This window comes from Mastomys coucha, unplaced genomic scaffold, assembly GCF_008632895.1.
Source record: "Mastomys coucha isolate ucsf_1 unplaced genomic scaffold, UCSF_Mcou_1 pScaffold12, whole genome shotgun sequence".
Lineage (NCBI taxonomy): Eukaryota > Metazoa > Chordata > Mammalia > Rodentia > Muridae > Mastomys > Mastomys coucha.
The window spans coordinates 87,919,814-87,944,650 of record NW_022196894.1 but is presented as its reverse complement, the minus strand read 5'-3'; the positions used below and the strand labels follow the sequence as shown (position 1 = coordinate 87,944,650).

The 24,837-nt window shown below is 45.6% G+C and overlaps 1 protein-coding gene across 2 annotated transcripts in view; it reads right to left on the bottom strand.

Annotated features, from left to right (window-relative positions):
* Hunk (hormonally up-regulated Neu-associated kinase) overlaps positions 1 to 24,837 on the bottom strand; it is a 113,426-nt gene that overhangs the window by 57,608 nt on the left and 30,981 nt on the right. For both annotated transcript variants that reach the window (XM_031364361.1, XM_031364360.1), the window contains exon 2: positions 7,928 to 8,220. In XM_031364361.1, the coding sequence (XP_031220221.1) occupies positions 7,928 to 8,220 (293 nt within the window). The remainder of the gene's footprint in view (positions 1 to 7,927; positions 8,221 to 24,837) is intronic.

Sequence of the window (24,837 nt, the reverse complement as noted above, 5' to 3'; positions counted from 1 at the left end):
AAGGGGAGGGAATGGGAGGGAATGGGAGGAGGGGAAGGGAAGGGGAAGGGAGGGGAGGGGAGGGGAGGGGAGGGAAGGGAAGGAAAGACCTTGGAGTTTCTGTGTAATTTTTCTACAAACTAAGTCAAAAATCTTTTCAAAGTAGCCTTTATTTATGCTTTTGTGTTAAGAACATGCTAGGCCTTCCTCAGGTATTCACTGAGGCACAGCCTTCATTATTTGACATTATTATCCAAGTCGGGTTCTGAACAATGGGCCACTCAAATGCTGTCCAGCTGCTCAGCTATAATCAAAGAGGCCACAAATGATCCTGAGAAATCACAAAATCAAGGCATAGTCTTGAGCGAAAAAGGAGGGTAAATTTATTCATAAGGCTTTTTTTACATTTGTGTTCATAAGGCTTTTTTACATTTGTGTTATAATATACCTTTTAAAAATTATTGTCATTGTCCAGAAAATCCAGCTCCATCAGACTCCTATGGCCCAAATGCAAGTGTGGCACCTCGTCTCCATCTATCACAAGATTGAATGCCTGGCTGTGTTATATGCCAGATTTACCCCAAGGGAAGAGAGAGAGGCTCCAACAGCAGGAGGTAAAGGAAGGTTTGCTCACATGTTAGTGGTCCTTGCCTGGATTCATCACTTTTTTAACCAGAGAGGAAAAGAGGGAGGGCTTCCTTCTATCTTACAACATTAATAAAGCATAAACAGGGTTCACTTCCTCACAGCAGGGGAACCTGAAGCTTGTCTGGGGCTAGTCATGGAAGTCACTTTTCTGGGCTATAGGGCTTCGAAGAGGAGAAAGGCTTATTTTGATTAATGTGTCCTCAGGCTCAGTCATGTTGCCACAAAGGTCGAATAGAGGGCCATGGGTATGTGCCACATTGTTTTGTCCGTCACCTGAGATAGACAACTAAGGTCATTGACTGCTCATTATATTTCCTTTGTATATGTAACCATGGGGAGTGTGTTAAGTGAAATAAGCCAAACACAGGAAGAAAAATCCTGTATGTCCCCAGCCATTTGTGGATGCAAAGCTAGAGGTTTCTTCTAAGCTAGAGGCACAACAGTGGTTGCCGGAATCTGGGCAGGGTTGGGGAAGGAGGGCTGAGAGGAGTCAGCGATCAACAGATCAACAAGGTACAGAGGGGCAGGGTGCTTACAGTTGACAACAACCTAGTGTAGACTGAAAAAAAAATGGCTAAAAGACCGGCTGTGGAATCTTCTCCACATAAGGAAATTATTTCTGAAATGATGATTGCTAATTACCCTGATTTGACCTTCACACACTGCATTTTCCTATGAAAGCATCACACTTTAAAAGGAAAGAGTCATTGAAACCTTTTGTACTAAGTAGGGTAGGGACTTTTAGGAAAAACAAGATGGAGGATGGAACAGGCTGTTATACTAGAGGAAGGCAGAGATGGGTTTCTTGGACTGGGCTGGAGGGCAGTGGAGTCTTCAGATCAACAAAGAGCACTGATAGAAAGATACTGCCGGAGCTGCCTTTGGTCAAGGCACAGGGAGAGTTAGCTAGGAGGGGGACTACAGACAGACCAGGACACTGTTGAACAAAAGGCCCCTGGACCCTTCTGCTGATTGGTTAGCTCCAGGGAGAATCAACCACAAGCCATGCCTCACACTGAAGTGAGTGTTTGGTGGGGTTCACAGAGATGCACAGTGGACCCACAGGAAGGAGTCCTGCCAATGGGTCCTTTGTTCTAGGCCCTTCCCAAAGAATAAGTCATCCCTAATCACTAAAAGTTCACCCCAAGGCTCTTCTTTTCCACCCACCCAAACTTTTCCTGGGAATTTTTGGAAAAGATCGTGATCTTGATCTTGAATTTGGGGGAACTGGCTATAAGGAACTCCAGCTAACGCCTTCCAGGACAGAGAAGTGTGACAGAGGAGAGAGTCAGAAAGGACTCCTGTTGTCATAGACATCTGGGTACTGATTGGGTGCAAACAATTACACAGATCCCATGCAACAAGGGGGCACACGAGATGGGTGCTAGAGAGGGGAGCAGGTGTGGATGTGAGCATACATGTGGCCAGGTGTATTTCAGTTATAAGCTGAGACAAAAAGTAAGAAAAGCTTCCAATTCCCCAAGGCAACTGGCACTTTGTAGTGAGCTGCAGTTTATGGTTAGGTCTTAGCTTTAAAAGCCCAGCACTGAGACCAAGGGATTTGTGAATTTGATTATTTGCACGGTGGTAAGACACAGGTCTATTCTGTTAAGTCTGAGCTATTTCTTTTAAATAAAAGTTTTACTTCCTCTAATGTTCCACAAGCAAGTTGCTAATCAGCTAAAAAATAATAATAAAGAGAAATAAAATATAGTAAATAAAGTCACACTAAATGAACCAAGAAACTCCCACCTGAAATCCTGAGGAGACTATGGAATATTCCAGAAAGAACCTCGGACTGCTCTCCGAAAAGTTCCATCCCAATGCAGAAAGCTGACACTAGTTGAATTCATTGCATTTTCCTTCCTAGACCCCTGGGACAACATCCATTGTCTTAGAGCTCAGGTCTATAGCCATAGCCTGGGCAGAAAACAGAGACCAGGCAAAACGTACCCAGGACCATGAAGGTGGGAAGCAGACGGGTGCTTTGCGCGTACATAGCCTCGGTGTCTGGCCGGAAGAGCTTCCCAGAGCATTAACTTGAACTGGTAACAGAGAAAGACGGTGAAGGCAGCAACCAGCCAAGGACAGTGGTGACCATGAGCAACCAGAGCTCATCCTGGACTGGGACCAACACTCCTGCAAACTGAGCTCTATTGAGACGTTTGCTCAGAATACATGATACAGGTCAACCGACAGAATCACATACATTGGATGATCCAATATCTTTACAGAGCAGAAAAGACGAAGGAAGTCTGAGCCCTCACCCACTGTAGGCTGGAAGCAGTGGAGACAGTATTAGAGAGAGGTGGTCTGGACAATCCTGGAGTCCAGGCTGCTGAGCATACATGTCAATCCAAGGAAGGCATGGACTACAGTTGTGGCAAGACTGACCATTGCGAGACTCTGTTTTTCAAACCTAACTATACACACACACAACCTTTGCTCCCTACAGAAGGCCTGGGATCCCCTGCAGTTCTTGGGTGGGAGCAGACAGAATTCCACCTCTCACCGGCTTACCCTTTTCTTCTGCTGAGAAACAACTCCTAAAAGCTAAAAGGATTTAAGCAACCAGCCCAGGTGGTGCCTGCCTCACGTCAACCTCAAGAGAACAAAGGGCCTCTCTTTCCCACCGCCTTCCCCCTCAGTGGGGGGGGATACCTCTCCCACTGTTGATGAATGAGGAGGGTCAAGGCCCTGGGCAGGGAGGTGCTAACACTTGTCTAAGCAGGGGCTGCAGCTCTCCTTTGATCATGGAGCCCTTTCTTCTGGTCCCACAGGCCTGTGGCTTGTCTCTTCCTGCTTAGGGACAGCCGGTGTGACACTGCTCTGGAATGCTGTGTCTATAGACTTTGATTGGAATCTGTTACTTTGAATGACAGAGTCGAGCTCTGTGTACAACAGGCAAACTGTCTGATGGCGGCATCCAGCTGGGAGAATATTTTAGAGGGAGGGAAGAAAACAGTCTGGGGGCTGGGCAATGTCTCAGTGGATGAAGCACAATATGAGGACCCAGACTGAGTCTTCAGAACTCTGAGAGCTTATAACATCCTGCAACTCAAGAACCAAGAGCCCAGTATCTGCATCGCCAGCGACATCCCTTCCAATGCTTTTGCATGGTTCAATCTATTCCCTCACAAGTCTTTCCACCAGAGACTCCAAGCCTTCTCTGAAATGCTAACTTCTCTCGTTCGTTTGAAAACTCTAACTTCAGAATAATTTATGAACTTTACTCCTCCACAAGCATATGAAAAAGAGAATTCTCCACCACTAGGGTAAAAGGGAGACCAAAGAAGTGACAGGCAAAAATATGCCGATGGCCCCTAAATAGAAAAACATTAAAAGTCGGTCCTGTGAAGTTTTTGAAAGCCAAGACATTTGAATAAAAGCCACCTGTGAATATAGGATAAGAAATATTTAATACTTAATGTCTATGTAGGGTGACACATTCTAACATGACTTCCAGGGGCCTGAGGAAATCGCTTATTTACTAGCATGCTTGCCTCACATGCATGAGGCTCTGAGTTCAGGTTCCCAATACCCACATAGAAGCCAGGCACAGAGGTGCATGCCTGTAATCACGATGCTGCAGAAGAAGAAACAGAAGGCAGGACAGTCTAACCTCATCAGTAAATTCAAGGCCAAGTGAAAGACTGTCTCAAAAATAAGATGGAAAAGCAACTGAAAAAGAGCCAAAGTCAGTCTCTGGCCTGCATATGCATGTACACAAAGGCACACACATGCTAACACATGCTCTCACACATATGCATGTGCTTACACATACACGTGTACACACACACACACACACACACACACACACACACACACGTACTTGCAGAGAGAAAAGCAAGCTATACTTTTCTATCTTTCTGCTCTCTCTTTCCTAACTTTAAAAGACCGGAGCCCTCACCAGGATTGGATTATAGAGCTATTTCCAAGGAGAGAGAGGAAGAAGGAGAAAGCTACAAATGAGAGGGCTTTTTTTAAAAGCATCCTGTCTCTGCTATCAAAACATTATTAAATTCCTTCCTTTGACATTCTGACAGTAATTGCACTGAGGATTTTGTTAAAATTGCTTTAGAGGGGCTGTTGAGAATTTCCTGCAGGAGAGACCCATATGCACCTCACAGGACTTGCAGGAGCCTCCTTTGTTGTCCTCCAACCCTGAGAAGCTTGTCACTTGTCACTTGTCTTATTTTTGATAGCATGGAACCCTGGGAAAAAAAACACCAACTCCCATGGGACACTCCACCGCTTGAACCCCTTGGTTATATTTTCTGCTGTGACCCATGGAGTCTGTAATCCAAGCTGATTCAGTCATGATGTCTCTGCCCCTGTCAAACAAAGAAGGATCCAGGCACCTTTTCAGACCTCATTTCCTTACACTGCCAGGGAATGACATGGCAGGACACATAAGCCAAAAACAATGTCACACACCTCCAAGTTACAAATTCTCTTCCTTATTGATCAAAAGTTCTAACAAGCATGGCTGTCTGATAGTGTGTGACTAAGACTACATATATGGAGTGGATTCTCACCTCAGTAGGAAGTGATAGGTGGTGAGCCCCAGCCTGCCCAGAACAGCCTTAAGCAACAGGATATCCTTGTGGTAACCCTGGGTTACAACAGAGCAGGACATCCCAAGGTGCCAATCTCACTGGGAGGACACTGCCCCTGGAAAGTGGAAGCGCTGGAGTTTATTGAGTAAAGTCCTTCACTGGTCAGAAAGGAATGACTTTCAGAAACATAAGAGGTGGCATTCAAGATGTATGTTAAGAAAATACATGTTTCTGCAAAGAGGGGACACTTGACCCACTAACGCCCTGTGTAGAAGTCTCTGGGAGCAGCAGACACAAACTCATGGCCACAGAAAGCCCCACTAGGAAGACTTGTTATTGCATTATTTACAATGGCCCCAAAGTGGAAGCAACCAAAATGTCCATTAGCCGATAAAGAGAGTAATAGACTGTGGTATATCCATACACTGAAATATTATTTACCTGTGAAGAGGAAAAGAAAACTAAAAGAAGCTCTAACAGGGAGGAACCTGAAAAGCTATGCTGCATAAGACGTCAACAACAAAGGACCATCTATTTCATGGCTCCATTGCTGTGAAATATCTAGGACAGGCAAATCCACAGAGACAGGCAGTGGATAAACAGCAAGAGGTAGCAGGAGGGAAGAAGGCCAAATGGTTGTCATAGGAACATGGCTGCTTAGTGAGGAACAAAAACAAATCTAAACTAGGATGTAGGGATGGTTGCAGGACTCTGAATACACTTAATACAAGCAAATTGTGTGTTTATATTGTGAACTTCACATCTCAGTTTTACAGTGTCTAAACATGCATTTAAAGGCACACGTGTGCATGTAAAAAATATATACATGCACATTTTACCTCTTGATTTTGCTTTTTAAAATGAGAGTTAAATGATTTTCAATTTTTCTCAACAACATAGTAATTACTTGCCAGGCAGTGGTGGTGCACGCCTCTAATCCCAGCACTTGGGAGGCAGAGGCAGGCAGATTTCTGAGTTTGGGGCCAGCCTGGTCTACAGAGTGAGTTCCAGGACAGCCAGGGCTACACAGAGAAACCCTGTCTCGGAAAGCCAAAAATAGATAGATAGATAGATAGATAGATAGATAGATAGATAGATAGATAGATAGACAGACAGACAAACAACATAGTAATTACTTACAATTCCGTAAAAATAAAAAATAACCACCAAGACATTTATTAGAGAGCTTCTCTCTGTCTCTCTATGTCTCTTGTTTTGTTTTGGGTTTTGTTTGTTTGTGTTTGTGTTTGTGTTTTTCCTTTTGAGACAAGGTCTCAGTATGTATTCCTGACTGGCCTGGAACTCAGAGTATGAACCAGGCTAGCCTCAATTCCCAGAGTTCTACCTGCCTCAACCTTCCATGTGGCACCACACCCAGCACTCTGTTAAGATTTTATTTTTAATTATGCACATATATGTATGTGTAAGAGACGACGTGGAAGATGTGTGTGTTGTGTGAGTTCCATGTCTACAGAGGCTGTAGAGGGTATCAGGTCCTCTGGAGCTAAGGTTGCAGGCAATGTGAGTCACCCAATACGGGTGCTGAGAACCAAACTTGGGTTCTCTGTCAGGGTCACAAGCACTCAGTACTCTCTTGAAGAAAAAGGGGGAACGGGAATCTAGTTTAAGCCTATTTTTGTACAAAGACTTGCACATCAGTAATGGCACTGCTATAAATCTCCATCCACTCCCCTTCTACCTCCCTCCCACAAAAGGACAAACTGGTATAAGCAAGCTTGATCTTCATTATTATTCGCAAGGCTTGTTAGGTTTCCAGGAAATACACCTCATTTTAAGGGCAAGTGTCACAATCCAAATGGTGAGTCCAACTCAGTGGAACAAAGCATTTACAGAGCAGCTACCATCACACAGCACACAATAAAATCTCTGAGCCAATGCGATCCACGGTGCCTCGCCAACTTCGAGGCACCTGGGTAATGGGTCTCGTGCTTGTGCTGCGTGAGTTCTGTGGTTCTGTTTTTTTGTTTGTTTTGTTTTGCTCTGCACACTTACCATTTGTTTTTAAGCAATACTTTTGTTTATCCTTTGAAATGTTCACACATTATACAATGCATTTTGTCTTTAATTGTCAACTTGACACAATCTAAGACCTTCCTGAGTAAAGTCTCAATGAGGGAGTGTTTTGATTAGTGAAGACTCAGCCCACCGTGGTCGGTTCCATTCCCTAGGCTGTGTTAAGTGTGGGGAAGGTGAGCTAGCCACCACTCTGCAAGCGCTCCCTGCTCTTAGCTCTCCACGAGCTCCTGCTACCTCTGATGGCCCTGTACTGACAAGATGTATCCTAAAAACTTGAGCCTTCCTCCTTGAAGTTGCCTCAGTCATGGTATTTTATTACAGCAACAGGAAGGGACACTAAGATAAGTTCCTTTGGAAATGATAAGAACATAAACACTTGCCTGGCATTTACTCTGTACCAAGCACCTTTAGTGTTCTTGCCTAACAGTAGCTCACCAGGGAGACATGTACCGTCACTCCCATTTCATAGATGAAGAGACTGAGTTGAGTTCAAAAGGGTGAAGTGACATACCCAGGAACAAGAACCATTACAGAGCAGAGGCAAGACCCAGGCTCAGGTACTGGGGCTCTTAGTTCAACTCTTTGAATCCTATCCAACTCACAGAACAAAACCATGACTTTGTAAATGGAGTGGCAATTGTTAAGCCTTGCTAGGGGTATCTACTCAGTACAGATTCCAGGGTCTGGGCATGCCTGACTCTCACCTGTGGACCACCCCAGCACGATGTAGGTGTTCCACCGCAGAGATGAGTTGCCGGATGTATCTGCGGGCCTCCGCTTCATCTAGCCGTTTCTTTTCGTAGATCTTGTGCATGAGGTTGCCGCCGGGGCACAGCTCCATGACCAGGTAGTAGCTATTCTCTGTCTCTAAGATGTCCAGGAGCTGTGTGATGTTGGGGTGTCGGATCATCTGCTGGATCTGCCCCTCTCGACGCAGGTTTTTGGTAACATAGGTGTCCTTTTTGGCTCTTTTCTTATCAATGACCTTGATGGCTACCTAAGGTGAAACGGAAAGTGTGGCTGTCGTCAGACACGGTAGACAAACGGTAGACAAAGGTCACTCCCGGGGAGTCTCTAGGACTCCGGGGGTGGGGTGGGATACAGAGCTCTTTTCCTGCCGCAGGGGGAGACCTGAGTCTGAAGCAGCTTAGGAGCCGGGAATCACTGAGCGGCACAGCTCCTGCCTAAGATGTGCAAGGCCGTGCGTTCCATCTCCAGCACCAAGAATAAAATTAACTAGGTCATCAAATAGCATCAAATGAAAAAACAAACAAACCAGAACATCAGGAGATAAAGTTCTCGATTAAAGAAGAAAAATAAGATTAACCTAAGCAAACCTGGACAACTCGTCAAACTTGGCTCTCCACAGGGAGGGTGCAGAGATGAGACACCAATGTCTTCTGGAACTGAGGACTCTGCCACTTGTTTATGGGACCTGCTGCCTTCCTTCAGGTAACCCTGAGGCCCCCCACTTCAGAAACAGCTACACTATACCCCCATCTTCAGTTCTAGGCACAGGGAGACCACCATCAGATACAGCTCACAGCCTCAGCTCAGCCAGCTCTGTGACCTGCACAGTCCAGGTGAGACAGTCTCTGGCCTCCAGTGGTGGCTCCCTGTCCTGGCAAATCACCTTTCAGGTAAGTTCTCACCCCACTGTGGAGATCCAGCCTCTCATATCAATCCCCCATAGATGTTCCACATGCCCTTGTCCTAAACATGGGAAAGACAGACAGAAAGGAGGATTCTATCCATGCAAATCTGCACTACCTCAGTTCTCTCTTTTGCTTCAGAGTCACTTCTTCTCCATCCAGGTCCTGAAGGGGACCTCCACTTTCCCCCTAGACCCCCTCAGTGTGACCAGCTGTGAACAGCATGCCAGTTCATTCTTCCATCTCCCCATCCCTGCTTCCTCTCAGCTCACTGACACACCACCTTCCTTGTGCCCAGAACTGCTACCTCTAAAGGATATTTTGGAATAGAGCTTGGAGCCCCTGGGTGCAGCAGAAACCCAGGGGCCTCCCGTTTACTCCTCCGTACCCAGCACAATTTCACATCAGGCAGCCCCACACATAAATGCAAGGTAAATCCGTAAGCAAATACAAATGCTTGCAGTGAGAGGCTCAGATGGTATCTTCTGGACATCGTTCCTGATAATTAAAACCTGAGACCTCACAAACATCAAGGAGGCTGTGGTTAATTGGAAACGCACTGTGGACTTCCATACACTCATCACACAGGAACTGCTGGGTAGGTGACGGGATGTTAATGAGCCAGAGGATGGAAATCATTTCACAACATCCACACCTATCAAAACACCACACTGCACACAATAAACACATACACATTGTGGCTGTCAATTAAACCTCAATTGAGCTACAAAGATACTATTAATAAAAGGAAAATGAGAAAATTTATTTTAGCAAAACTCTGGCCATTAGCACACAGCCTGGCCTACAGCATCAATGTTCTTACAACTCCATGACCTTTGTCCAGGCCTCCCCTGAATTCAGTCTACACTCTACCTAGAAATTGGATGGAGGGGGCTGTAGCTCTGGTTTCTGGGTGAAATGTTTTGGGGTTCACTCACATTTTCTCATTGGCCCCACCATGAACTACCTAGGATATGTAGCCTGTCTCCAATGTTTGGTCAGAGACTGGTCTACAACATCCCGAGTCCTTCAGCCACCCTCCCTGCCATTTTATGTCCCTGAACCCTGACAGACTAACTCAAGAGAGGGTTCCAAAGAGCCCCCCAAAGTTCCTTCCCATCCAGCACACTGAGGCTCTGCAGGTGTTAAGATGCTCATCGCTAATACAGGGCCTGCTCCTGCTGAACCTCACACTACATCATAAACGGTAGTGGCTGAGCAGCTACTAGCCATTGAGAAGGCTGAGGTGAGCGTAGCTGTGAACTTCCGACTCTAGTATGGCTTCCTGAGAACCAACTTCCTCCTAATTGGGAATTCCACACCCTTTATCCAGAGATGTGAAGAATAAACCAATCATAGGCAATCAGCAAGAGGAACACACCCTGGAGGAGGCTAGCTCACTCTTACCTCACAGCAGGTCACCTTCCTGTCCCATTCTGACCTCCCAGGCCAGAGCTTACAGTCCACTGGAGCAGAAGTTACTTCCTGGCTATGGTTCATGTAAAAACTCATGCTACTTGTTAACATCACAGCTTTATCAATTGTACTTCTTCCTGACGTGTGTGTGTGTGTGTGTGTGTGTGTGTGTGTTTCTGAGACTGGAAAAATGGCATTTGCTTTGTAAACTGAGGATCTGGGTTCAATCTCCAGAACCCTTGTGGGGAGTGGGAGGGGAGCCACCATGGTGCTGCATGCTTGTAATCCTATCAATGGGGAAGCAGAGAGACAGATGGATCCCAAAGGGCTCTCTGGCTAGTCAGGCTTGCCTACTTGGCAAGTTCCAGGCAACTAAGAGAATTTGTCTCAAAAACCAAACGGGATAAGACCTAAAGAATGACAGCCATGGTGGACTAGTGATCTCCATGCAGATACGCACACATACATGTGAACCCTATGCACACTCATATATGCACGTACAGATTTGTATGTCTATTACACAGACAGACAGATCTATCTTTTGGGGGATGGACAGATGCTGAAAAGCCACAGCCGAGTGCTGCCCTGTTTGACCCTGTTGAGTGTTTTAAAGCCCTTTGGCAATGAGGCCTTGAAAGTGCCACAGACAAACGGTAGTCTAAAAAGCTAGCAAAAATATGACCTTAAAAAAAAAAAAAGCACACAGTTACTGTTGAGATAATTTATTTCACTCATTAACTGCTTGTCCTGGGCTGAAAAATGACCATCCAAAGACATTAAGTGCTAATCCCTGAATCATATCGACGTGACTTTATTTTGGAAAAGAGACTCTGTAGACATGATTAAGGGATATGAGGATACTAACCTGAGGCACCAGATGGGCCTACACACCCAACAAAGTGTTCTTTGCAGTGGAGGCAGAGAGAAACTGGTGCGTGGCTCAGAAGAGAAGGACTGAAGGAGGTGGTTTAGAGAGATGGGGCCACAAGCCAAGAACACGAGCAACTGCTAGAAACCAGGAAAGAGAAACAGAGGGGCCTCGGAGAGGCAGAAGGCTTTGCCATGGCTTTGATATCAGACTGCAGGTGCCCAGAACTGTGAGACCTTGTTACAGCAGCCACAAGGCACTAATAACTACCCAGGGGAGGAGGAGGGTGGACCTTTGTGTGATACAAGTTTTTAAGAGTACGTTTCCAGACTCCATGACCATCTCCTTGCCAGCCACAGGCAAGGCCACCTTCTATCTGAACCCATCTCACTTCTTTCCTGCAATCCCAGCAACCCTTGACAGCTCATACAATCTCCCACAGGCAAGGTCAGAGGTCAGTCTCTTGAGTAATTCTGGATTCCGTCAGTTGACAGCTAGCATTCACCATCACAGGCTCCTCTTTGTATTGTGAATCTATATTCTGGTAAACCCAAGGTAGCCCAAAAACCCTACATAGAAAATATACAGCATGCCCTAATACACCATTCCTCCTGGCTTGGGAGTCAGCATAATTTCAAAATGGACGGTCATGCTCACCAACACTGACCAGAGGGACTACTGCATCACATACTGCCAGCTCAGGAAATGACCCAAATGCAAAATGGCAAGGTATATGTTTTTATTGAATGCTTATCCACTTTGTGAAATAATCCTAAATTGAACCAACATAAGCCAAGGAATGTGTACATTTCCTAACCCTCTCCAGCTCTCTCAACTCCTTGGAAGGGGAAAAATTGCAATGGTATGACTCACTGCTGGGAGCACTTCCAATGACTCACTGCAGGGAGCACCTCAGGACTTCCCTTGGAACCAAGCCCTCAGCCCCTCTGTTGAGCTGCCTCAAAGAGGTACATGGTAACTGTGGAACTGGAGTCACAAACACTGGTTCCTGCTCCAAGCCCTGGAACCTGTAAATGTTGTCTAATTAAGACAGGGGTCTTTTGGGGACATGATGATCCGGTCTTGAGATGGGAAGGTTCCCTTGCATCAATAGAGTGAATCCCAAAGATCATCACAGATGACTGTAGAGGATGAAAAAGATCAGACAGGTGAACAAAGAAGGTGGCAACATGAACAAGGAGACCACGATTAGTTAAGCCACCAGAGAGCAGAACAAAGTCAAGCCCTTCCCAAAGGTTCTGGGCGGTAATATGCTCCCATTGTCTTCTTGATTTAGAACGGATGAAGTTGATTTTGGACTTTGGATCTCAGGTACTGGAGAATAATTTCCTGTTTTGTCAAGCCAACTCAGGGGCCATTTGTCACGGTAGCCCAGGAAACTAACATCATATGTCACCAGCATGTGATGTCTTATTTCCCGTCTGGTTACCCAGCAGCCCTGTGAGAAGGTCCCGAAGGGTTAAAGCTACCTCAGGGAGAGAGGGCAGTCTATTGAGCTCTCTCTCCATCTTCAAAAGGACAGTCTCCTTTCCATTTCGTCTCCACAGTGAAAACGCTTAAACATGGGACACCATTCTGATCACACAGAACCATTTAATCAACTGTGTGTGCAGCAACTGAAGTGGGAACTGAACAGGGATTAAGGGAAAAGCAATCAGTGATCAACACAGAGAGGCCTGGGGTTTACTAGGATGGAAATCAGGGGAAATCTGCAGCAAAATGTCTATAACTCCCTCTCCATCCAGGTAAAAGAGTTTCAGAGGAAAAACATGTCACCAAAACCTGTAAAGTAAGCAGATTTGGCACCATGGGAGAGAGGACACTGGTGTCTGAGACTATTACTGCAAAGCCACTGAGGGTCAGTGCCCAGTGCCATGGCAATGCTGTGTAGGGGCTCCCAATTGGGGGGGAGGGGGCTTTTAGTTCTTCCATGTTGGGAAGTGTGGAGAAGGTTGGAGAGGGGACAATGTAGGCCCACATGTCTCCCTGAGAATATCAAGAGAACCAGTTCTCTGAGATCATTGAAAGCAAGGATCTGAGTTGCAAGGCTCTAAGAATTTTATAAAAGTGTCTACTCTCGTCTAGAAGATGTTTCTGTGATTAAGGTTTGATTCTCAGCATCCACACGATAGCTTACAAACCCACTTGGGGCCAATCCAGTCCCAGGGGATAGGACACTTTCTGCTGGCCTCTGCAGGCAGCAGGCACACACATGGTGCACAGGCATACCTGCAGGCCACACAGCCATATGCATAAAACAAAATTTTAAAAATGAAAAGAGGAATCTATGTTCAAAGGTTGCCCCATATTTCCAGCATATCAAGTGGCAGAGCCATGTACAGGTCTAACACACAGCAGCTGAAAGCAGGTTCTGTACCAACTTCTGCACTCATCAGAGTATGGTCCCCACCACCCTTCCTCTCTCTCCCTGTCCAAACAAACCGGGAGCCGACCCAAGACCGAAACCTCATTTAAATAATGAGATGAGTCCACTAAGAAGAACGGAAGTCCATTGAGATTTAATTAATTAATTAATTAATTAATTAAAACAGGAAGACCTAAAGGAACACAAGAGGTTTTGCCTTGCACAGAATGGCCCTGTGGCTCTCTAGAACAAGACAGAAGGAAAGGACTTAGTACTGTGCCCTACACTTCCGAGTACTCCTTACGTTATGTCATTATCACCACCCCGTTCCTTTTGATGGTTTGCCCTATAGAATGAGAACACATTTGGCTCCAGTCAGCCAATGGAACAACACCCACTGCCTCGACCCACAGACAAGGAGCACAAGCCTCCTCTATGTGTTTCGAATTCCCCAAAATGGTATCATCGCTTTTCAGTCCCAAGGCAGAGGTCTACCAGCCCAGTCTCATTTGTAAACATTGACTTGGTTGAAACTGTCTACACAGGACCAGAGTTAATAGTCATCCCTTTCTCCTGGATTCTGGACAGTCTTTAAAATTCATCCTTCTGAAGCCAGATCCAGAATGATATGCCAACTCGCTAAATAGCAAACTCGGGTATTAAATGAGTCTTCTGTGTGGCTGAAAGAAAAATAGACTCCTTTCAACATCACAGAAGGGTACACACATTTCACACATTTCACAGTAGAGGCTGGGCTTCCAGGGCTCGTGCTTACAAAGCATTTTTGTATTGTAATGTATAAAGGGTCTAACTGCTCAGGGAGTAGAGGCCCTAGCAACTGGATTTCTTTTGAATGTGGAAATGAGCCCCCAAAAAGCTTTCTGTTCAGAGCACTTTGGTTTCTTAATGGATATTATCTGCTAAACTGAAATTAATATTCCGTGCTTTAATGAACAGGCATTCCGCATTAACACTCACTGGATACTGTTGCAGGTAACAACTATACAACATAACTGAATCACGGTTTCTCAAGCTTGTGTGTAGGGAGGGGTTCAGATTATCTGCCGTGGTTTGAAATTACGAACTCTTATAAAATAAATTATCCTTCCTTAAATGCGTAAGTTGAGGTCTTAACTTCAGCGTGACTATATTTGGAGGCAGGACTTTGAAAGAGGAGGCTACACGTACAGCCCATTCACAGGGGCAGGATGCTAACCCAGTGCTGCTGGTCTATATGAAAACAGAACAGAAGGTCAAGTTTTGTCTCTTTCTTAGTTATATACAGAAAAGGCCATGGGAGGACATGGCAAAGAGGGAGACAGGCCTGAGGTGAAACCTGTCAGCACTTCAAATCTTAACCTTCTAGAACCATAAGAAAATAAGTGTGTGTCATTTAAGCTATATAGTCTATGGGATACCATTATGGAACCCGAGCAGACAAATGGGCCACCAAACATATCACTACAAGGTTCCCCACAGTAAGAACAAAGGGCCTAGGGCTCAATCACCAAGACAGAGGCAGTTCTCAGAGCTCCTCTCCTGTCCTCAGCTTGCGTGCCACAGGCAACACAGGTTCAGCACTGGCCACAATCAGGATCCAAGCTGGGCACACGACTTCAGAACTTCAGACTGTACCAGCCAGTGGCTTGGGCCTCTCAAGCCTTCCTCGAGGACTTGGATAATGGAGAGGGAATTATAACACCTGTGTCTGGGGTACTGGAGAGACAAATGAACCCTTGATGGCACGGTTGCCAGATTCCTGTCATGGCTTTTGTGTTGTACTCAAGAGAAGATAAAAAAAAATCAGAAGGCAGGAAGCCCTTGCAACCCATCTCTGCAACTTTCCCTGTCCAGTCCCTAGTGCATCAGGGACCTAATCTAGGATCCCAGTTCTCTCGGGTTCTACTTCCTCTTCCCCCAGGTACAGCACCTCCTGCTTCTCCTCCCACCGGAGCCTCAGGTCTCTGGACCTGAGGTCTCGGGTTGCTTTTTCTTACCTAAGAGAGGAACATGTCCCCTTTCTCTGCTGCCCTGGGTCTGATGATGTTCACAGGCTCTGACTGATGGCACCACTCTGCTTCACATGAGCTATAATGTGCTTGCAGCCATCTGTGTGTGGATCATCCAAAGGCCACTCAACACTGTCTATCACCTCTGTGTATCTTCCATGATCCACAGTCTGTTCCAACTGGCAGCCTCCTCCACTTCTCTCTCCACTCTCCCTCCCATCCCTAACTCTCCATCCCTAATTAATCACCAAGGCCTGCCAGCTCTACCTCCTAAGTCCCCCTCCCTCCACCCCTCACCACCACACTGACCTAGGTCATACTGCCCAGGTCATACTGATCATATCCTCATCTCCGGCTCTGGTCCCCACTCACCCTGGCCTGGAAACTCCTCCCACACACACTTCACTCCCAACTCCCACTCCACTCTCAGATTCAGGTTACGCTCTCCTCCCAACATTTCCAAGCCACACACAGAGAGAGGTGACGGAGGGACAGGGAGAGAGGGAAACAGGGTCAGCAAGAACTAATAATAAGGGAAGATGGAATGTGAGCATGGATGAAGGGATGCTGTGGGTAACAAAAGGTGTTTGTGGGTGGATGGATGGATGGATGGATGGATGGATGGATGGATGATTGATACATGGATAGGCAAATGGATAGATGGGTAGATGGATGGATGGGCAAATAGGTGGGTGGATGGATAAATGGATAGTGGATGGGTAGACTGAAGAATGGAAAATTCCACCAACACTCCACAGGCAGCTAGTATGTTCTTGGTCATCTCTCTGATTTCCTGGAGGAAAGATAAGCATTTGAGTTCTCAACTTCCTAAACTGTAACAGAGAAGAACAATACCTTTGCTGCATGGCTGGATATGGGAATAGTGGATACAAACTGTGGACACAGACTCAGCTGGTGAATGACTGTGATGAAGATGTCACAGAGCCCCCTCTAAAGGGCACCCCATCCTGAGAGTGTCCCCTGCAGCTTATTTACTGCTACAACCCCGCCAAAACACCCACAACCCACTTAATCAGGTCTACTTTCCCCATAAGTCACTGGACTTCAATAAAGATACCACCTTTAAGGTACACAATATTCCCACCTCCTCCCCTCCCAGGCTCTGAGGTCAATTCTACTTGAGTCTTCTCACCCTTCTGCACAGCTCACCTTTCCCTAGAACCCACTTCTAGCACCAATCTCCATGTGCCCAGTGCCCAGCTGTGTCAATAGAAAATAGAATAATAGAAAAGGGGCTCAATAAACATGCTCTCAACTAGAGATGTGAAGAGGGAAGAAGGGAAGGATGGACAGACAGATGACCCCACCCCAGCCTTTTCCCAATTGTGTGCTCTGTGGCTCTACAGCAGCCATTTACTTAGACAAAATGTTCATTCTAGAAAGTGGGTACACAGGAGCAGATCAGCTCTGGATGAGTACTACCAGAGAGACTAGGGACCACTGCCAAGTTCAAATGTGGATCCAGCTATCCTTCCTGCAGCTAAATAGTGAGAGAGAGTTTGAAAATTCACATCACCAGCAATAACACAGGAGCTCCAGGAATCCCCTCATGCCAGAGAGACCCTCATTGATCCCATCCTGCCCCCTTGTGCCCTCCAAAGCCCCTCCCTCCTCAAGAGGTGTCCCATCCACCTCTGGGCCATCCCTTTCTCAGCTCAGGGTCTCTCCTTTAAGGGTCTGATACGTAGTAAGATGCGTGAAGTCTCTTTCTGGGAGACAAGCTTCCCCTCTGGCTGGCACATGCCTGCACATTTTCTCTTTTCTCAGCCTAAGACTCCTGGGGAGATGCCAGTGTGGAGGAAACTATTGTGGAAATCGTCTGCTCACCAAAAGGAGGGGAACTGATGTCTCTTTACAACATCATCACCCCTGTCAGGACAGTCAAAGGGAGGCCATCTAAGGACACACGAGGACACAACCATCTGCAAGATGACGGGAGGCCTCAGGAGAAACCAAACCTCTGCGCCTAGACTTAGAGCAAAGGCCTGAACCATGAGAAAGCAAAGGCCAGCACTGTTTACCCTGCTCATCCTAGGCTTCTTATGAACCCTAAGCAAACTAACAAGTCCACAGCAGTGCCCTTGGAAACTTCATTATACACAATAGAATCTGGGTGAGCATGCAGCATGAAATCAGCAAAAAAAGAAGCTCTCCCACCCCTAAAGAAGCCAGAAAAGGAAAGTGGCTGGGGCTTGGGCTGTGCCTCTCCAGCCCCAGCCAGAACTCAGTAGAAAAGGACTGAACCCTGGCATGAATAACATGACCCAGTGGGAAGTTTTGAAAATCAATTGGCTTCATGCCTTCTTCCCCAGAACCTGTGTGTACACGCATCCGACTGGAACGTGCCCCTGTGTGGATGAGAATTATTTAACAGGAAGCAGAAAATATCCTTTGCCGCCTTCATAATTAATTTCAGTGTTGCTCGGATTCCCAGAGAAAGAGATGCCAGACAGCAAACACGCATGACTGTCTTTTACAGGGACCCACTAATTGCTGCTGTTTATGTAGCTGAACACAACCGCTCCTGACCCCCTGGCTCCCTGCTGGCCTTCCCCCACTGCGCTGCAAGCTAAAATTCATCTGTTTGTAAAGGAGGGGATAAGTGTCTTCTCTCCCAGTATTAAAAATGAGTGGGGAAAAAAACCGTCCTTACTCAGATGAAACCACAGAGCTCATTAGAACCCATCTCCCCAGCAGCTGCCATACCTGGCACTGGGCAAAAGCAGAAGCCTCAACTCTATTTTAAGTGGGGGAAAATAATCAGCCACTGCAGGGTTGGGGAGCCCTCCCACGCTCACCCCATGGAGTTCGAAAGCTACTTTCCTGGGGTTACTCTGTACACACTCCACTCCGGCTCAAATTTATTGGACAAATCACCCTGGAAACACTCCCCGCTGGTGGGAAAGAAGAAACTAGATCCTGCTGGACTGGGGGAAAAAAAAAAAAAGCAAACTGGAGCTAGCGCACAAAGGCTGCTGCCTACAGACATGGGTGCCTGGGTGGTGCTTGTAAAAGAATACCAAGTCAACCCGAGTATGCACATAGTAGGAACTCAGGAAACTGGGGCATCTTACAGGAGATGAGGTACTGATGAAAGAGAGATGCGAACGTCATTTCTCTTTCATGATACACGTTTTGTGGAGGCCATGTGATCTCTCTGGCTATTCCCCACGCTTGGCCTCTGAAAAATAAATACCGTAGCTAAAATACTGCGTTCTCGATCCCCATCCACTTCCCAGCACTCATTTCTGTTCCTTTTTTTTCTTTTCTGACTCAGACTCCATATGATCCAGAGTCTACACCAATGGCTACAGCAGAGAAGCCTAGAATATACGAGTGGAAAGCAAAGAGACCCAAGAAATGCAAAGGGCGATGGGTGAGCTTTGCACAGCTACAGTTCCCAGGCCACTGAACTCACTCATTGAGATTAGCAGCAACCCTACTGCCCAAGGATACCCCAAGGTGAGCATCCTTATACACCACTACCCCTCTACACCATCCCTAAGATGGTGACCACCATGCCTGGACCTCCCTAAGAGTCCCCTGAGCTCTCTGAGACTCTATGTTGTCCTCATCTGTTGCTTCAGCCACCGAATCCCTCCCTCCTTCCTCCTGCTCACAACCAAGTTTCTTCTTCCAGAACATTCCATCTGGGCTAGCCTCCTGCAAGGAAGGCTGCATGTATAGCACTCTCTCTGAGCCTTCTCTGTTTCCCTCCATCACATAGTGAGGCTGAAGCAATGTCCCTAACCACTGGTGATAGAACATCTCTAAATAAGATCCCTTAAGAAGATAATTGAAATTCTCCATCATCAGGTACCAGCCCTGCTCCCTGCACCCTCCACTGTATTTTTCTTGGAACACATCTTATTTTGACGACCTACAGTGTATCAATTTTTGTTTGCCCCCCTCACTTTTGTTCAAATAGTTTTCATTCTTCAAATGCTTTTATATAATAGTCATTGTGAAATGTGGACTTCTTTATTTTGCTCATTCCCTATGTTGTTGTTATTATTTTATTATTATTATTATTATTATTATTATTATGTTATGAGGGATCTCACAGCCTGCATGTGAAGGGCAGAGGGCAACTTTGTGGAGCCCTTTAATATAGCCCAGAGATCTAACTCAGGTATGGCCAGCACTTCTTCCTGACTGGACCCCCTTGCAGGTTTTCATATCCTCATCCTCCCTACCCTCCATGCTCCTCTTTCTCTCGCTCATTTTTTAGGTTTGTTTTTTTTTAAAGAGTGATGTATAACAAAACCATCTTCAACATTTTATATGTGTTTGCATTTGTGTGTGTGAGAGTGCACGTGTGTGGGAGGGGTGCACACTTGAAGCTGGAGTATGCATACACATGTATGGGTTTTTGTGTGGAGAGCCGAGGTAACCTAAGCAGGGGCCAGCTACATTGTTTTCTAAGGTAGGATCTCTCAGTGGTCCAGAGCTCATCAAGAGGTGAGCCAGTGCACCCCAGGGATAGGTTGTGCATGTGTGTGAGTGTGTGTGTGTGTGTGTGTGTGTGTGTGTACCACATGCATGTCTGATGCCTAAGGTCAGAAGAGGGTGTGGGGTTCCTTGAAATTGGAGTTACAGGTAGTTGTGAGCTACCCTGTAGATGCGATGAGCCAAACCTGGATCCTTTGCAAGAGCAACAGGTACCGATGAGCCATTTTCTTCCAGCCTCTGCATTCAGAATTCTTAATGAGCTAGCTATCTTACAAGCTCTTTGTCATACAAAGCCTTGGAACTCTTTTAACACGTATTTTACACTTCAAGAGCACATCTTTCATATCTGGCTCATCTCTAGTATTCAGTAGCCACTGTGGTCACAGACAACTACAGCAAACTATAAGGAAGTTCTAGCCATGTGGCTTTGTTCAAATCAATTGTTCTCTAAAGCACACCGCCTGCCCGAGATCCAGAACTCAGTCAAAAAGCCAAAGTGCAGCTGAATCTACTTTTCGCTCACAGCTAAGCTGAGGGTCCCAGTATTGAGAAATCTCAGGCAAGAAGCTTCCTCTCCAGTGACTGGGGGATAATCTTGGCACACAGTGACCATCATCCATGGCTCCTAACTGAGTAACTATTAATGACACACAGTTCTGGGTCAGTATAGAAGTCAACACTGGGAGGCAAATATGACAAGGACCCAGGGGAGTGACAGACAGGATAGCTCCGGGACAGGAAGGATTAAGTCCACACGGGGCTCTAGCAGGGCTCCAGTCAGCATTCATACAAGCTCCTTACAGCTCACTGCAGGTGGCTTCCTTCAGTCTCTGCCTAAGTCCCAAGCTAAATCACCTACCATCAGAGCTGCATTCCTCAGAAGGCCCTTCCCCGGACTCTGCTCTGATTTATCCATGTGCAATTATGATGTCAGTCTGAATAAAGCAGAATTTGTGTTCCTGCAAGGCCTCCATAAATCCTCCTGGCCTCCTTTTCTCTCCATGGAAGACTAAACACTCTGCTTCAGAGAAAAGCAGATAACAGCTCAGGAAGGGCACAGAATCCATAAGCAGAAAGAGGGGGACTGTGGGAGGCAAGTCTGTGTTTGCATGCTTCTGTGAACAGGGCAGAGCTGTGTGGAGACCCGATGGCTGAGATCCTAAAACTAAGATCTCTCTCTTCCTCTTCTTTTTAACACTAGTTGTTCATCCAATCTCTCTCATCATCTCCTGGCATATTCATTCATTCATTCATTCACTCATTCATTCATTCATACTTCCATCCATCCACTCAGGCTACCACACAATGGCTGCCTCATTAACAGCAATCTGTGGCTTCACAATTTTAAAGGTCAGAAGTCTAAGATCAAAGCCTTAACGGGGCAGTTTCTTGTGAGGCTTCTCTCTGTGGCTGGCAGAGGTCTCTTCTCACAATGGGGCCAACACTCTGACCTCAATAAGCCCATGCCTGTATCCAAACTTCCTCTCCATTTTTTTTTTTTTTTTTTTTTTTTTTTGTCTACATTTACTTTTGAGGGATGCATAGCTATGTAGCTGCAAGTGCCACAGCAGGCAAGGGGAAGTCAAAAGACAACTTGTAAGAGTTAATTCTCTCCATCTACAGTGTAGGTCTGGGGACCCAACTCAGGTCATCAGGCTTGGTGGCAAGCACCTTTACCCACTGAGCCATCTCAACCAGCCTCATTTGTATATCCTCTTGTATGTGTCCTTGACTCCCAGGAAAGATCCTCACTCTCCTGGTTTCCCTCAGCCTTCTTTGGGGCAGCTCCCTTGGCCCTCCCACCTGGCCTCTCCTCACCACACACAGACTCTTTGTAGAACTTCTGGCCTGGATGCCCGGTCATCCCTCATCTCTTCAATGAGATGTCTGTCCTTCCCAATGCCACTGCCAGGCCATCCCTTAGAAGAATCCAAACTCCTTCTCATAAAACACAACTCAGACTGGACCACGGGCCATAATGAAGATGCCAGCTCATTTTCCTTTTCAAAGGCTGTTTGCAAAAACAGCCATCTTCCAGGTCAGGGCTTTGCCATGTGTTCTGGAGGGCTTAAGGCGTCAATAAGTTTCACGTATTTTAATGCTAAGAATGAAGATCTGAGAGACAGGAGGCCTAGAACCTAGGAGGAAGAATGCTACTGAGAAAGACCAACCCAAGCAAGCAGTCCCAGGAAGCGTCTTCAGTGGACTTCCTATGAAATCCTTAACTTCGTCATGGAGAAGTCTAACTCTTGCACCCTAGCTTTGGCTCTTTGTCTTTGAAAAGGAAGTTGCCGTGTCTTTATGGGTATTTGCCACACTGGGTTCTTTCTTTTCAGCTGCTTTCAGTGATGAACTAAGTTTAGGAGATGTCTTAGTTAGGGTTTTACTTCTGTGAACAGACACTATGACCAAGGCAAGGCTTACAAAGGACAACGTTTAATTGGGGCTGGCTTCCAGGTTCAGAGATTCAGTCCATTATCACCAAGGCAGGAACATGGCAGCATCCAGGCAGGCATAGTGCAGGAGGAGTTGAGAGTTCTACATCTTCATCTGAAGGCTGCTAGCAGAGAATACTGACCTCCAGGCAGCTAGGATGAGGGTCTTAAAGCCCACATCCACAGTGACACACCTACTCCAACAGGGCCACACCTTTTTTTTTTTAACTTTTATTGCATTATGATGAGAAAAGTTACATGATTTCAATTTATCTGAATTTGTTAACATTTAAAAACATATTTTAAGTCGATCATCAATGGGAGGAGAGGCCCTTGGCCCCATGAAGATTCTGTGCCCCAGTGTAGGGGAATGCCAGGGCTAATAAGTGGAGAGGGTAGGGTGGCAAGCATAGGGAGGGGGGAGGCAACAGGGGTTCGTTCTTGTTGTTTTTGTTTGTTTGTTTGTTTTTTGGAGGGGAAATTTGGAAAGGAGAAACCATATGACATGTAAATAACTAATAAAAATAAATTTAAAAATTAAAAATTAAAAAATATATTTTAAGTAAATAGAATTAAATCACATTCTTGTTTCCCTTTTGTACCCCAACTCCTCCCGTAGACCCCCCTTCAATACCTACATACCTTTTTTGTCATATTCCTTAAAATTTATAAAGTATTATAACACTAAAAATAAGTATTATAAAAGTTGTTTTGATATAAAACATCAATTTACAGTCTTATGTAGATGCTCGTCTACAGCAATAGTGAAAATACATTTTTCTCAATATAAATTTTAAATAACTCCAAACATATTAAGTGTAAATTTCAAAATAATACATCACTACTAGTATTTTCTTAAATGAACATAAATATATAAAGTCTTTTTGTTTGTTTTGTATTTAGTAGAGTTTAAAATCTTGGCTCTTACTGTGGTACAAGCCCAAAATAAGAACAATGTTTAGACATTGGATTTCATTGTAATAAGGCTGTACTTCAATGACCTCCCTGGGCTGAGCATATACAAACCATCACAGGAGACAACAGGTTAGTATCCTTTCTACTCTTTATCATTTAAAGCTAAAGAGGAGGTTAAAGGAAGGAGACAGCTCAGTCAGTAAAGGCTAAGACAGGATCTCTGGGGCTCACTGGCCAGCCAGGCTAACATCAATTGGTAAGCCAATGAGAGACCCTGCCTCAAAAAACACAGTGGATGGCTCCTGAGGCCTGGTCGTTGGGGAAAAAAAAAAAATAAAGAAATATGAACTGTATTAGTCCAGAGATGGCTCACCAGGTAAAGGTTCTCGCCACCAAGCCTCAGAAAACCAACTCCCAAAAGCTGCCCTCTGACCTCCACACCAGTGGTGTGGCACACCTGGCCTCCCCTACATACAAAAGGAATGCACAAATGTAAACAACTTTAATTAAAGAAAAAGAAATGTGAAAGTCTGACACTCTAGGATATGAATATTTATATAATCAGATCTATAAAAGACCTGTTTCAAAAAAAGGAGACCATCATAAACTTCAAAGAAATGCTTTCCACTCAGAAGACTGTGATCACTAACAGAAAACCCTATAAATTTCTCTGCCTCGGTTTTTTTTTTGTTTTATTTTATTTTATTTTATCTTATTGAGTTTCAAGGCAGCTGTGATCAGAGTTACCATCTTCAGCTCTTAAATGCCCGTCCCAGTGGGCCTCATCCTGAGAATCTGGGTTAACTACTAGTTTATCTATTTCCTTCATCGCAATTAAATGGAGCTTTGCTAGGTCAAAATCAGGTCGGAAAGATTTTAATGTTGCTTTCATGGGAAACAAGATGTACTGGTTACAAATCTAACCTCCCGCCCATTTAAAAAGAAAAAAGAAAAAAGATAATAAAGAAGATATGTTGATTGTTACAACACTTTCAAAAAAGAAAAAAAAAATGACCAAGAGGGCGGCTCTCACTTTACCAAACAGTTTTTTAACCACTCACAAAGGGAAGGTTAGGGGACTGGGAGATGACTGAGGTGATGAAGTGATTGTAAGACAAGCAGGAAGAGCTGAGTTCAATCCCCAGAACCCATGTAAAGTACTTAGGCATGGGTAGCAGTCACAATCCAGCACCAGGAGGTAGAGATGAGTGGATCCCTGGGGCTCAATGGTCAGCCAGTCTAGCCTTATTGGTGAGAGGCTCTGTTACCAAAATAAACAGAGAAGATGGCTCCCAAGGAACAACACCCAAGGTTGGCCCCATGACACATGTGTGCACCTGAACTACATGTGTACCCACATCAACATACACACAAATAAAAAAGGAAGGAAGGACCGGGCGGTGGTGGCGCACGCCTTTAATCCCAGCACTTGGGAGGCAGAGGCAGGTGAATTTCTGAGT